Source organism: Bos indicus, chromosome 7 (genome assembly GCF_029378745.1).
Source record: "Bos indicus isolate NIAB-ARS_2022 breed Sahiwal x Tharparkar chromosome 7, NIAB-ARS_B.indTharparkar_mat_pri_1.0, whole genome shotgun sequence".
NCBI lineage: Eukaryota > Metazoa > Chordata > Mammalia > Artiodactyla > Bovidae > Bos > Bos indicus.
This window is the reverse complement of record NC_091766.1, coordinates 2,544,784-2,560,108: the sequence shown is the minus strand read 5'-3', so window position 1 is coordinate 2,560,108 and position 15,325 is coordinate 2,544,784. Positions and strand designations below refer to the sequence as shown.

Here is a 15,325-nt window from a genome sequence, read left to right as displayed (position 1 = left end):
CAAAACTCTGTTAGCCTTTGCCCTGCTTCATTTTGTACTCCAAGGCCAAATTTGCCTGTTACTCCAGGTAACTCTTGACTTCCTACTTTTGCATTCCAGTCCCCTATAATGAAAAGGACATCTTTTTTGGGTGTTAGTTCTAGAAGGTCTTTTAGGTCTTCATAGAACCGTTCAACTTTAGCTTCTTCAGCATTAGTGGTTGGAGCATAGAATTGGATTACTGTGAACTGGTTTGCCTTGGAAGTGAACTGAGATCATTGTCTCATTTTTGAGATTGCACCCAAGAACTGCATTTCGAACTCTTTCGTTGACTATAAGGGCTACTCCATTTCTTCTAAGGAATTCTTGCCCACAGTAGTAGATATAATGGTCATTGGAGTTAAATTCACCCATTCCAGTCCATTTTATTTTTTGGATTCCTAAAATGTTGATATTCACTCTTGCCATCTCTTTTTGACCACTTTCAATTTACCTTGATTTGTGGACCTAATATTCCAGGCTCCTATGAAGTATTGTTCTTCACAGCATTGGACTTTACTTCCATCACCAGTCACATCCACAACTGGGCTCTGTTTTCACTTTGGCTCTGTCTCTTCATTCTTTCTGGAGTTATTTCTCTACTCTTCTCCAGTAGCATATTGGGCACCTACCAACCTGGGGAGTTCATCTTTCAGTGTCCTATCTTTTTGCCTTTTCGTACTGTTCAAGGGGTTCTCAAGGTAAGAATGCTGAAGTGGTTTGCCATTCCCTTCTCCCATGGACCACATTTTGTTAGAACTCTCCACCATGACCCGTCCATCTTGGGTGGCCCTACATAGCTTGGCTCATAATTTCATTGAGTTAGACAAGGCTGTAGTCCATGTAATCAGTTTGAATAGTTTCCTGTGATTGTGGTTTTCATGCAGTCTGCCCTCTGACAGATAAAGATAAAAAGTTTATGGAAGCTTCCTAATGGCCGAAACGGACTCTGGAGGAAACTGGATCTTATTCTGATGGGCAGGGCCATGTTCAGTAAGTCTAATCCAACTTTGTTGATGGGTGAGGCTGTCTTCCCTCCCTCTTGTTTGACCTGAGACCAAACTTGGTAGGGGTAATGAAGATAACGTTGATCTCCTTCAAATATCTTGGGCACACACTGCTGTCCTCAGTGCCCCTGACCCTGTAGCAGGCCACTGTCGACCCACACCTCCACCAGACTCCTGGACACTGACAGCAAGTCTGGGTCAGTCTCTTGTGGGGTATATTTTCTGCAGTTGTGAATTATTAGAGTAAACCGATTTAGTCATGATATGTCACCCTAAGGGCAGGGTCCCATTTCTTGGAATTCTTGGTTGCAAACCCCAACTTAAACTGGTTTAAAATCATGGCACATTTACATCCTTATCAGGACCCTGATCAGGCAGGTCCTTATGAACAATGACATCATAATATTATAGTATCACCAAATGCGGGGTCTGGCTGCTCTTTACTAAAAAGCCAATAAGCAGGCCTGGCTAGTGGAAAGGAAAATTTGCTTTATTTCAGATGCCAGCAACTAGGGTTGGGGGAGACAGATGTCCTGGAAACTAGTGAGGCAGGAGCTTTTTTTAGACAAAAGTGGGGGACAGCTACATATAGAAATAGCAGTCAGTTTTGACAGTTATCTTTAAATTGGTCACTGGTGACCTACCTAGCATCATCTTAGTAATTTTAGGTACAGTTAATCTTCAGATCCAGGGTCCATTTGTTCCCATTTCTTTGAGGCCAGTTCTTGGAATTGTGGCAGCTTATGTCATGGGTACAGTCTGGTCATGTAATTGATTTTTCACCCTAGTGTTTTAGTCTCTATGACAGCTCACAGGATATGGCTCAGAATATTACCTAAGCTATGCTACGCTAAGTCACTTCAGTCGTGTCCGACTCTGTGTGACCCCATAGACAGCAGCCCACCAGGCTCCCCCGTCCCTGGGATTCTCCAGGCAAGAACACTGGAGTGGGCTGCCATTTCCTTCTCCAAAGCATGAAAGTGAAAATTGAAAATGAAGTCGCTCAGTCGTGTCCGACTCTTAGCAACCCCATGGATTGCAGCCTAACAGGCTCCTCCATCCATGGGATTTTGCTTGGGACCCAAGCAAGATACTGGAATGTAGCTCTTGAGAAAGAACTCAAGTTTCTTGACTATACTCACTATATTGTCATTATTCGGTCTCCTTGGATTGTTTTCCTGTTTCCACATTTCCTACTTCTCAAATTAAACTTATTTGACTACAGTTTTCCACAGACAAAAGGCAAGTAAACGAAATGAGGTTGGGCGGGGGGTGGCAGGCAAGTACCATAGGGTCCTGCTGTTTCAGTAATCCCTAGCACCAGCCTAGAATTATTGGTCACAGCTTTTATTGCCATGGGATAAAAAAAAAAAAAATCAGAATAAAACAACAGGCACCAAAGTAAGAGTTGGGAGATGAAAGACAAAGCTGGTGCTAACTTGAAATACTTATCTCCTTTTAAATAACCCTAAGTCTGCAACCTGCCTTTTCTGTGCTTTGTGAAGTATTTATCTTGCAAGGAATAGATTGAATTCATAGAAAGCAGCAAACCCAGACTGGATCTGCATGTCACCTGGTGACCTGAAATTAGAGTTCCTGGAATGAAGCAAACAACATCTGGAATTGAAGCTTTTCCGAGATACACAGACCAGGCCTGTTCGAAGTTTATCACCAAGACTTTGGTGGTGACATACTGCAGATTATGTCCACAAGGAATGACCGTTGTGATTAGAGGTTTGAAACCTTCAAGCCCACCTCCAGGAAGAGGACAGCAGCTGGAGGTTGCGTTCAATCACCGACAACCAATGACTCAAATCAACCGTGCCTGTGTAATGAGGCTTCCATGACAATCCCTGTAGGACTGGAGTTTCCAGGTTGGTTAGCAAGAACTCATACACATGCCTGGAGGGTGGTGCAACCACAACTCCACGGGAGCAGAAGATCCTGAATTTGGGACCCAAGTACATTATCTCGTATCTATTTATAGCCTTTAATTTTGTATAATTAAACCAGAAATCTAGTAAGTAAAAAAATCAACGTTGGTTATTTCTCTCTGCCACCCAAGGGTGGACTTTGACTTTGAGGATCAATTGTTACTCTTGCTCTAGTAGATAGCTACATATACGCTTCATCATTTCAATCATACACATTGTAAAAGTGTAGCCCAAACAAGTATAGTAGGGAATGGATTTTATGCCTTACCCCCTTAATGCAGAGGAGTTTGCACGACCAGCAAATCTAGCAGGCTTTTAATCAACTTCATAAAGCCTCAGTGGAGAAACTTCGAAGCATCACCAATGAAAAATTCTTTTCCCCCTAAAATCCATGCTCCCATCATCTCCACAGAGCTCTACTACTAAAAGTATGGTTAACCACCCTGTGTTTCCTCAGCAAGTTCACTCAGTGGGGATGGAAAACTCATTACCACGTGCTGCCAAGTTACCAGCTGTTCCTCAGTCGTGTCCGACTCTTTGCAACCCCATGGTCTGCAGAACGCTACGCTTCCCTGTCCAACTCCCCAAGCTTGCTCAAACTCATGACTCCGTGACGCCATGCCACCATCTCATTTGCTGTTGTCCCCTTCTCCTGCCCTCGATCTTTCCCTGTTACCAAGGTCTTTGCTAGAGTCAGTTCTTTGCATCAGGTGGTGAAAGTACTTGTTAACTTCCATAACAAAGCTCTCTCCTTAAAGGGTAATACTTGGTACTAACCCATGATTTCACTGAGGCTTCCCTGATAGCTCAGATGGTCAGGAAGCTGCCTGCACTGCAGGAAACCTGGGTTCAATCCGAGTGTCACTAAAGATCCTCTGGAGAAAAAAATAGCAACCCACTCCAGTACCCTTGCCTGGAGAATTCCATGGACAGAGGAGCCTGGCATCGCAGAGTACGACACGACTGAGCGACGAACACGACTGAGCGACGAACACACACACACACACACACCGTAAGAAGCCGTATAGATGCTTAATAATCAGGCCTTAAACTCAAAAGGAGCTAACTCGCCTGTGTACAGCACTTTTTTTGAGCAGCTAGTGGCTCTGAAAAGAGCCTTTGGGGTCAAAGATCAGCAGTCACGTACGCAAAAGAATCTAGGCACGTTCTCCACGAATTCGCCGTGCCAGCTGAATATCCTTAGGCATGATGGTGACACGCTTAGCATGGATGGCACAGAGATTGGTGTCTTCAAAAAGGCCGACTAGATACGCCTCACATGCCTCCTGGAGTGCCATCACGGCGGAACTCTGAAAGCGCAGATCGGATTTGAAATCCTGCGCAATTTCCCGCACCAGGCGCTGAAACGGCAGCTTCCGAATCAGAAGTTCAGTAGACTTCTGGAAGCGGCGGATCTCGCGCAGTGCTACAGTTCCAGGCCGATAGCGATGTGGCTTCTTCATGCCACCGGTGGCTGGAGCGCTCTTTCGAGCAACTTTGGTAGCTAGCTGCTTACGAGGCGCTTTGCCGCCGGTGGACTTGCGGGCAGTCTGCTTCGTTCGAGCCATGCCGCTGCTGCGTCTGTCGCCTAGATGACAGTTGCTATTATAATCTCCGTCCCTCGCCAACGTGCGTAAGTGCGAAGTCTGCCCTCTTTTATAGAGGGTGTAGCCTTCCCATTGGCCAATTGCTGGGTGGCGTAAGGACAGGCTAAGCTCTGATTGGTCCATGGAGGCATACTGCATGGGCGCCTGCCCCTTATTTTCGCGATGTGAGGACTTGGCCTCACAGGCTGGCGTTTTGGAGCTCGCAGGGTTGCTCGAAAACCAAGTGGGTCTGGGTTGGATGGGGGTGGGCATCATGTCTGGGTTCAGGTGGACGTCATTGTGTGTGTTATATTTCCCTGTACAGCTTTCTTGTTTTTCCTCAGCATTCTCTTCCTCCTCTATGGGCTGAGGGAAGAAAGTTCTAGAAGCTTACACTCTATTTGGCCTGTAGGTGGTGTAGGATTCCCTCAATCGTTGTGCCCTGCAGTGAACCATCTTCGCCAAATGACTCTGATGACACTCAAGATGCGGGTGGGGAGGTGGGGGTGGGGGTGGGGTGCGAAGTGGGAGAAGCAAAAATAAGAAATATGAAGTAGAGGACCGAAGGGAGGACCTCTGGCAGGAAACTGCCCCCCAAGACATACCCTCTTCCCTGATTGGCCTTGGGCACATGCTATTTGCATTCCTTTCCCTGATTGGTGGCAGGTAGAAGCCCTATTTTGCATAAAGCTGAACCAAAGGAGGAGTCAGCACGTATATAAAGGAAAAATCAAGTGCGCCCTAGACTTCTCTAGGGTTGTGGTTCTCTCTCCTGTCATGACAGTTTGTTATGTTACATTTTTAATAGTTGTGCTTGCCTGAGTTCTTACTGGACCATAACTAGTTTGGTGTTTCAAACTCTTGCTATACCAGAGGAAAGCTGAGATAATCCTGCGTGCTTGAGCTGTAGTTAATTTGGTGTTTCAAATCTCTTATGTTGAGAACCTGCTGAGAGAAATAAACCAGCCTGACAGTTCTGAACAAGGTGCTTATCTGCTCAGCTTTGGTTCAGTATCCTATTTCCGGGCCGTAACCTGGGAACTGGCTGGGCTCAGGGTGAAGCTTTCCCTGACCTACTGTCCTATTGACTGCCCTGACATTCCACTTCCCCATTCCCAGTTCTTCCTAGTCTTGCTCACTTCTCATTACAAAAGATCTTTCAGTATCTAAACCTGTGAGAGGCTTATAGACCTTAAGGACATATCTGAAGGGGACCAGAATGTGCCATCCCCAAATACTATGCTACTTGAGCGAAAAGATTGTCTTAAACTAGACACTTGAAAAACAGCTGATGCGAGAGCATTCTGAGGTCTCCTTTTTCTTAATGAAAACGGGAGTTAAAACTCCCTCGTGAAAGATGCCTGCCCTATGCAAGAAGAAACAGTCTTGTCATCAAGGATGAAATATTAAGACCAAAGAGGATTCTGCACAAACTGACCTTATTAAGGTAATTCCTGTCGTCTTGTAGCCTCCCAGGTATATTTTAGTCATTTTTCCATAATTGCCTTTGTTCCATCTAACACAAAAGCATTTAGGTTTTGTCTCTGGGTATTCATTTCCTTATGAGGGCTCCTGAGTCATGCTGGAACTTTCATGCTTTGCTTTTATTAATTCATCTTCTGTTAACAGAGCCCTAGCTAAGAACTAAGATGGGTATAAGAAATAATTTTCCTTTCCTATTGCAATAGCCCTTTCCCCTCCCTTGCAAACATCTTTTCAAATGAAAATCTCTGCTTACTATATCTGGATTTTTCATTTGACAGATTGTTGCACAAAGTCCTGCCACCCTCAAGTCAGGTGTGATTGGCCAGGAGAGAGGCAGAAGGACCAGAGGGACCATCCTAAGCAAGCCCTGTTGTGCATGATGTGGGTCTGACCAGGGACAGACTCTTCATCTGACTGGAACACATTGGTTAATCTCCTCAAAGCCACCACTCATTCAGAATAGGCAGTGTCAGAATCTCTGCATGTTCCCAAGGTTAAAGGGTATGATGATGGATGGATAGATGATGGTAGTTTGGTAAAGCTCAAGACTATTTAAAAATATTTTTAATGCATAAAGTGGAATGCCTCAGAATGTTTTTAAATATGTAAAAAATTTTTTAAATACAAAGAATCAATTATGTTGAAGTTACCAAAATATATACAAGCTATCAAAATATAAATTTGTCACATCATTATAAATGTGTATTTTTATCAATGATTAAACAACTTCTAGTTGGAGAAGACTTACAACTACTGTCATTTCAAAGTAGTTATGAACATTAAAGATATTTAGAGATCTCTGTCATGACTGTACTGTGACATGATTCCATACCCTATCCTCTATCTAGCATACCAATTTTAAGGTGATTTTCCTAGAGTTTGAAATATAGGTTCATAGCCAATCTCAGTCCACTTTCAAATGACACTTTCATTTCACGGGTTAGCGCAGGTAACATAAATACGAATAACAGAATATTACCATTTCCACCCTTCCATCCCTAACATTGCTGTCATTATCATCCAATCTATTGTTGCCATTACTATTTGAACAGTTATCAGTTATTAAGAATAGATAAATAATTTTTTTGAGCTGGGTCAAAAAGAATCTTGCTGTGACATATGTCAGAGTATACTGTCAATGTTTTCTCTGAGAGCTTTATAGTTTCTGGCCTTACATTTTAATCTTTAATCCATTTTGAGTTTATTTTTGTGTATGATGTTAGACAGTATTCTATTTTCATTGTTTTACATGTAGCTGTCCAGTTTTCCCAGCACCACTTCTTGAAGAAGCTATCTTTTCTCCATTGTATATTCTTGCCTCCTTTGTCAAAGATAAGATAGGTGCTTGGGTTTATCTCTGGTCTATTTTGTTCCATTGCTCTTCATTTTTAGTTTTGCAGCAATACCATACTGTCTTAATGACTGTAGCTTTGTTATAAGCTGAAGTCAGGAAGGTTGATTCCTCCAGCTCCATTCTTTTTTTTCAAGATTGCTTTGTCTATTTGGGGTCTTTTATTTTCTCCTTCACTTTTTTTTAAAAAATTTTATTTTATTTTTAAACTTTACAATATTGTATTAGTTTTGCCAAATATCGAAATGAATCCGCCACAGGTATACCCGCGTTCCCCATCCTGAACCCTCCTCCCTCCTCCCTCCCCTACCCTCCCTCTGGGTCGTCCCAGTGCACCAGCCCCAAGCATCCAGTACCGTGCATCGAACCTGGACTGGCGACTCATTTCATACATGATATTGTACATGTTTCAGTGCTATTCTCCCAAATCTCCCCACCCTCTCCCTCTCCCACAGAGTCCATAAGACTGATCTATACATCGGTGTCTCTTTTGCAGCCTCGTACACAGGGTTATTGTTACCATCTTTCTAAATTCCATATATATGCGTTAGTATACTGTATTGGTGTTTTTCTTTCTGGCTGACTTTACTCTGTATAATAGGTTCCAGTTTCATCCACCTCATTAGAACTGATTCAAGTGTATTCTTTTTAATGGCTGAGTAATACTCCATTGTGTATATGTACCATAGCTTTCTTATCCATTCATCTGTTGATGGGCATCTAGGTTGCTTCCATGTCCTGGCTATTATAAACAGTGCTGCGATGAACATTGGGGTACACGTGTCTCTTTCCCTTCTGGTTTCCTCAGTGTGTATGCCCAGCAGTGGGATTGTTGGATCATAAGGCAGTTCTATTTCCAGTTTTTTAAGGAATCTCCACACTGTTCTCCATAGTGGCTGTACTAGTTTGCATTCCCACCAACAGTGTAAGAGAGTTCCCTTTTCTCCACACCCTCTCCAGCATTTATTGCTTGTAGACTTTTGGATTGCAGCCATTCTGACTGGCGTGAAATGGTACCCCATAGTGGTTTTGATTTGCATTTCTCTGATAACAAGTGATGTTGAGCATCTTTTCATGTGTTTGTTAGCCATCTGTATGTCTTCTTTGAAGAAATGTCTGTTTAGTTCTTTGGCCCATTTTTTGATTGGGTCATTTATTTTTCTGGAGTTGAGTGTAGGAGTTGCTTGTATATTTTTGAGATTAGTTGTTTGTCCATTGCTTCATTTGCTATTATTTTCTCCCATTCTGAAGGCTGCCTTTTCACCTTGCTAATAGTTTCCTTTGTTGTGCAGAAGCTTTTAAGTTTAATTAGGTCCCATTTGTTTATTTTTGCTTTTATTTCCAATATTCTGGGAGGTGGGTCATAGAAGATCCTGCTGTGATGTATGTTGGAGAGTGTTTTGCCTATGTTCTCCTCTAGAAGTTTTATAGTTTCTGGTCTTACGTTTAGATCTTTAATCCATTTTGAGTTTATTTTTGTGTAAGGTGTTAGAAAGTGTTCTAGTTTCATTCTTTTACAAGTGGTTGACCAGTTTTCCCAGCACCACTTGTTAAAGAGATTGTCTTTAATCCATTGTATATTCTTGCCTCCTTTGTCAAATATAAGGTGTCCATAGGTGCGTGGATTTATCTCTGGGCTTTCTATTTTGTTCCATTGATCAATATTTCTGTCTTTGTGCCAGTACCATACTGTCTTGATAACTGTGGCTTTGTAATAGAGCCTGAAGTCAGGTAGGTTGATTCCTCCAGTTCCATTCTTCTTTCTCAAGATAGCTTTGGCTATTCGAGGTTCTTTGTATTTCCATACAAATTGTGAAATTATTTGTTCTCTGTGAAGAATACCGCTGGTAGCTTGATAGGGATTGCATTGAATCTATAAATTGCTTTGGGTAGTATACTCATTTTCACTATATTGATTCTTCTGATCCATGAACATGGTATATTTCTCCATCTATTAGTGTCCTCTTTGATTTCTTTCACCAGTGTTTTATAGTTTTCTATATATAGGTCTTTAGTTTCTTTAGGTAGATATATTCCTAAGTATTTTATTCTTTCCGTTGCAATGGTGAATGGAATTGTTTCCTTAATTTCTCTTTCAGTTTTCTCATTATTAGTGTATAGGAATGCAAGGGATTTCTGTGTGTTGATTTTATATCCTGCAACTTTACTATAATCATTGATTAGTTCTAGTAATTTTCTGGTGGAGTCTTTAGGGTTTTCTATGTAAAGGATCATGTCATCTGCAAACAGTGAGAGTTTTACTTCTTCTTTTCCAATTTGGATTCCTTTTATTTATTTTTCTGCTCTGATTGCTGTGGCCAAAACTTCCAAAACTATGTTGAATAGTAATGGTGAAAGTGGGCACCCTTGTCTTGTTCCTGACCTTAGAGGAAATGCTTTCAATTTTTCACCATTGAGGATAATGTTTGCTGTGGGTTTGTCATATATAGCTTTTATTATGTTGAGGTATGTTCCTTCTATTCCTGCTTTCTGGAGAGTTCTTATCATAAATGGGTGTTGAATTTTGTCAAAGGCTTTCTCTGCATCTATTGAGATAATCATATGGTTTTTGTTTTTCAATTTGTTAATGTGTATAACATTGATTGATTTGTGGATATTGAAGAATCCTTGCATCCCTGGGATAAAGCCCACTTGGTCATGGTGTATGATCTTTTTAATGTGTTGTTGGATTCTGATTGCTAGAATTTTGTTAAGGATTTTTGCATCTATGTTCATCAGTGATATTGGCCTGTAGTTTTCTTTTTTTGTGGGATCTTTGTCAGGTTTTGGTATTAGGGTGATGGTGGCCTCATAGAATGAGTTTGGAAGTTTACCTTCCTCTGCAATTTTCTGGAAGAGTTTGAGCAGGATAGGTGTTAGCTCTTCTCTAAAGTTTTGGTAGAATTCAGCTGTGAAGCCGTCTGGACCTGGGCTTTTGTTTGCTGGAAGATTTTTGATTACAGTTTCAATTTCCGTGCTTATGATGGGTCTGTTAAGATTTTCTATTTCTTCCTGGTCCAGTTTTGGAAAGTTGTACTTTTCTAAGAATTTGTCCATTGCTTCCACGTTGTCCATTTTATTGGCATATAATTGTTGATAGTAGTCTCTTAGGGTCCTTTGTATTTCTGTGTTGTCTGTTGTGATCTCTCCATTTTCATTTCTAATTTTATTGATTTGATTTTTCTCCCTTTGTTTCTTGATGAGTCTGGCTAATGGTTTGTCAATTTTATTTATCCTTTCAAAGAACCAGCTTTTGGCTTTGTTGATTTTTGCTATGGTCTCTTTTGTTTCTTTTGCATTTATTTCTGCCCTAATTTTTAAGATTTCCTTCCTTCTACTCACCCTGGGGTTCTTCATTTCTTCCTTTTCTAGTTGCTTTAGGTGTAGAGTTAGGTTATTTATTTGACTTTTTTCTTGTTTCTTTAGGAGTGCCTGTATTGCTATGAACTTTCCCCTTAGGACTGCTTTTAAAGTGTCCCACAGGTTTTGAGTTGTTGTGTTTTCATTTTCATTAGTTTCTATGCAAATTTTGATTTCTTTTTTGATTTCTTCTGTGATTTGTTGGTTATTCAGCAGGGTGTTTTTCAGCCTCCATATGTTGGAATTTTTAATAGTTTTTCTCCTGTAACTGAGATCTAATCTTACTGCATTGTGGTCAGAAAAGATGCTTGTAATGATTTCTATTTTTTTGAATTTACCAAGGCTAGATTTATGGCCCAGGATGTGATCTATCCTGGAGAAGGTTCCATGTGCGCTTGAGAAAAAGGTGAAATTCATTGTTTTGGGATGAAATGTCCTATAGATATCAATTAGGTCTAACTGGTCTATTGTATCGTTTAACGTTTGTGTTTCCTTGTTAATTTTCTGTTTAGTTGATCTATCCATAGGTGTGAGTGGGGTATTAAAGTCTCCCACTATTATTGTGTTATTGTTAATTTCTCCTTTCATACTTGTTAGCATTTGTCTTACATATTGCGGCGCTCCCGTGTTGGGTGCATGTATATTTATAATTGTTATATCTTCTTCTTGGATTGATCCTTTGATCATTAGGTAGTGACCATCTTTGTCTCTTTTCACGGCCTTTGTTTTAAAGTCTATTTTATCTGATATAAGTATTGCTACTCCTGCTTTCTTTTGGTCCCTATTTGCATGGAAAATCTTTTTCCAGCCCTTCACTTTCAGTCTGTATGTGTCCCCTGTTTTGAGGTGGGTCTCTTGTAGACAACATATGTAGGGGTCTTGTTTTTGTATCCATTCAGCCAGTCTTTGTCTTTTGGTTGGGGCATTCAACCCATTTACATTTAAGGTAATTACTGATAAGTATGATCCCGTTGCCATTTACTTTATTGTTTTGGGTTTGAGTTTATACACTGTTTTTGTGTTTCCTGTCTAGAGAATATTCTTTAGTATTTGTTGGAGAGCTGGTTTGGTGGTGCTGAATTCTCTCAACTTTTGCTTGTCTGAGAAGCTTTTGATTTCTCCTTCATATTTGAATGAGATCCTTGCTGGGCACAATAATCTGGGCTGTAGGTTATTTTCTTTCATCACTTTAAGTATGTCTTGCCATTCCCTCCTGGCTTGAAGAGTTTCTATTGAAAGATCAGCTGTTATCCTTATGGGAATTCCCTTGTGTGTTATTTGTTGTTTTTCCCTTGCTGCTTTTAATATTTGTTCGTTGTGTTTGATCTTTGTTAATTTGATTAATGTGTCTTGGGGTGTTTCGCCTTGGGTTTATCCTGTTTGGGACTCTCTGGGTTTCTTGGACTTGGGTGATTATTTCCTTCCCCATTTTAGGGAAGTTTTCAACTATTATCTCCTCAAGTATTTTCTCATGGTCTTTCTTTTTGTCTTCTTCTTCTGGGACCCCTATGATTCGAATGTTGTAGCGTTTAATATTGTCCTGGAGGTCTCTGAGATTGTCCTCATTTCTTTTAATTCGTTTTTCTTTTATCCTCTCTGATTCATTTATTTCTACCATTCTATCTTCTAATTCACTAATCCTATCTTCTGCCTCTGTTATTCTACTATTTGTTGCCTCCAGAGTGTTTTTAATTTCATTTATTGCATCATTCATTTTATATTGACTCTCTTTTATTTCTTCTAGGTCCTTGTTAAACCTTTCTTGCATCTTCTCGATCTTAGTCTCCAGGCTATTTATCTGTGATTCCATTTTGATTTCAAGATTTTGGATCAATTTCACTATCATTATTCGGAATTCTTTATCAGGTAGATTCCCTATCTCTTCCTCTTTAGTTTGGTTTGGTGGGCTTTTATCCTGTTCCTTTATCTGCTGGGTATTCCTCTGTCTCTTCATCTTGTTTAAATTGCTGAGTTTGGGGTGTACTTTCTGTATTCTGGCAGTTTGTGGAGTTCTCTTTATTGTGGTGTTTCCTTGCTCTGTTTGGGTTTGTACAGGTGGCTTGTCAAGGTTTCTTGGTTAGGGAAGCTTGTGTCGGTGTTCTGGTGAGTGGAGCTGTATTTCTTCTCTCTGGAGTGCAATGAAATGTCCAGTAATGAGTTATGGGATGTCTATGGTTTTGGGGTGACTTTGGGCTGCCTGTATCTTGGAGCTCAGGGCTGTGTTCCTTGCTGCTGGAGAATTTGCTTGGTATGTCTTGTCCTGAAACTTGTTTCGCCCAGAGAGGTTTACAGCGTTATATGGAGAAGAGAAGAGTGAGGAGGGAGTTAGAGGTGACCCGAATGAGATGAGGTGGAGTCAACAGAGGAGAGAGTGGGCTATTCAGTAATCTCTTCCTAATGTGCACTCCACAACTGGACCGCTCAGAGTTGTTCACAGAGTTATACAGAGAAGAGAAGGGGGAAGGTGACAGAGGTGGCCAGGAGGATAATAGGGGGGAATGAAAAGGAGGGAGACAGATCCAGCCAGTAATCAGTTCCCTAAGTGTTCTCCACCATCTGGAACACACAGAAATTCACAGAGTTGGGTAGAGTAGAGAGGGGTTAGGGAGGAGACACAGGCGACGTAGTGGAGAAAAAGGAGAGTCCAAAGGGAGAGAGAGCAGTTAAGCCAGTAATCTCGCTCCCTAGTGAAAAATGGGTACTGAAGATTGGGTTCTTAAAGGTACAAAATTGGTAACAAATACATAAAAGCAAAAATTTAAAATCTAGAGTAGAGTTTGGAATTTCAAAAATACAATGTTAAAGAAAAGAAGGAAAAGAAAGAGAGAAAAAACGAACAAACAAAAACAAACAAGGTCGCAAAAATTATAAAGAAAACATAGGTACAAAATTGATAACTAATACCAAAAAGCAAAAGTTAAAAATCTAGAGTAGAGTTTGGAATTTCAAAAATACAATGTTAAAAAAAGAAGAAAAAGAAAGAGAGAGAAAAAAAAAACAATCAAGAACAAACAAGGTCGCATAAATTATATATATAAAAAAAATACAGGTACAAAATTGATAACAAATACCAAAAAGCATAAATTAAAAATCTAGAATAGAGTTTGGAATTTCAGATATACAATGTTATTTAAAAGAAGAAGAGAAAGAAACAGAGAAAAAGAAAAAATAAAAAAGGGTCACAGAAATTATATAAAAACAAAAACAAAAACTATAGGTACAAAATTGATAACAAATACTAAAAAGCTAAAATTAAAAATCTAGAGTAGAGTTTGGAATTTAAAAAATACAATGTTAAAGAAAAGAAGGAAAAAGAAAAAAAAAGGTCAAAAAATTATTAAAAATATATATGAAGTTTGCTTTAAAAAAAATAGGGTCTTTTTTTTTTTTTTTTTGCAAAGTAATCGGTTATAAAAGTGGAAATTAAAGGAATAATAGAGGACTTAAATTTTTTTTTTTTTTATAGGCTCACTTGTTCAGTCGCACTGAGGGGAGGTAGGGAGGGATGCTGCAAACAAATAACACTGGCGTGTGCTCGCAGTGCCTCAGCCACACTGGGTCTGCCCCCTGTTCACGTCGCGTGTAGCCTCTCTGCCCACGCTGCTCAGGCTCTAGGTTGCTCCCCCGTGAACCATCCGCGGCCCGCCCTGGGCTGCCTGTACTTCCCAGGGCCAAGCCGCTCCGGTTCAGGCACTCAGGTAGTCCTCAGAGGCGCAGACTCTCAGTTGGGCCTGCGTTTTGTGCCCTTCCCAGATCCGAGCAGCTCAGGTGATGAGGTGTTTTGCGTGCGCGATTGCTGCGACTTATCGCCTCCCCGCCGCTCGGTTATCTAGTTGTGCACCGGCACACCTTCTCAGGCAGATGTTGACCGTCCAGACCCCCAAGAAGTTTTAGTTAGCAAAGAAGCCTGCTTACAGTTTTATAGATAATGTCTCTCTGGGGCTGCGATTGTCCCCTTCCGGCTCTGGCTGCCTATCACTGGAGGGGGATGGTCTGCCGCCGGCTATCTCCGTTCAGTCCTTTATTCCGTGCGCAGGCCTGGCGGTGTCATAGGTTAGGGCTGGCTTTTTGCGTGGTAGATATCCCACAGTCTGGTTTGCTAGCCCAAATTATTTCGCTTAGATAGTGCTCGGGGTATTCAGGCCAGATTCTTGCGATGCAGCCCGCGCCGCGCCTCCCTGCCCAGCCCCCGCTTGCTAATGGTGTGTGCAGGCGTCTGCGCTGCTTCTCCGCTGGGGGAGTTACCGTAGGGCTCGCAATGTGCGGGTTTTAATTATTGATTTTTCCTCTGTTATGTTGCCCTCTGTGCTTCCAAGGCTCGGTGCAGATTCGGCAGTGAGAAGGTTTCCTGGTGTTTGGAAACTTCTCTCTTTTTAAGACTCCCTTCCCGAGACAGAACTCCGTCCCTCCCTCTTTTGTCCCTTTTTTTGTCTTTTATATTTTTCCCTACCTCCTTTCTAAGACTTGGGTTGCTTTTCTGGGTGCCTGATGTCCTCTGCCGGCTTTCAGAAGTTGTTTTGTGGAATTTACTCGGCATTTAAATGTTCTTTTGATGAATTTGTGGGGGAGAAAGTGTTCTCCCTG

The 15,325-nt window shown here is 41.2% G+C and overlaps 1 protein-coding gene across 1 annotated transcript; it reads right to left on the bottom strand.

Moving 5' to 3' along the window:
- Positions 1-4,056: 4,056 nt before the first annotated feature.
- Positions 4,057-4,719, bottom strand: H3-4 (H3.4 histone, cluster member). The gene has a single exon (XM_019963748.2). The coding sequence runs from the start codon at positions 4,702-4,704 to the stop codon at positions 4,117-4,119; it is 588 nt and encodes a 195-aa protein (XP_019819307.2). The 5' UTR covers positions 4,705-4,719; the 3' UTR covers positions 4,057-4,116.
- Between the last annotated feature and the right edge of the window lie 10,606 nt (positions 4,720-15,325).

Coding starts and splice junctions, on each gene's coding strand:
- H3-4 (XM_019963748.2), bottom strand. CDS start 4,704: ATGCAGTATGCCTCCATGGACCAATCAGAGCTTAGCCTGTCCTTACGC.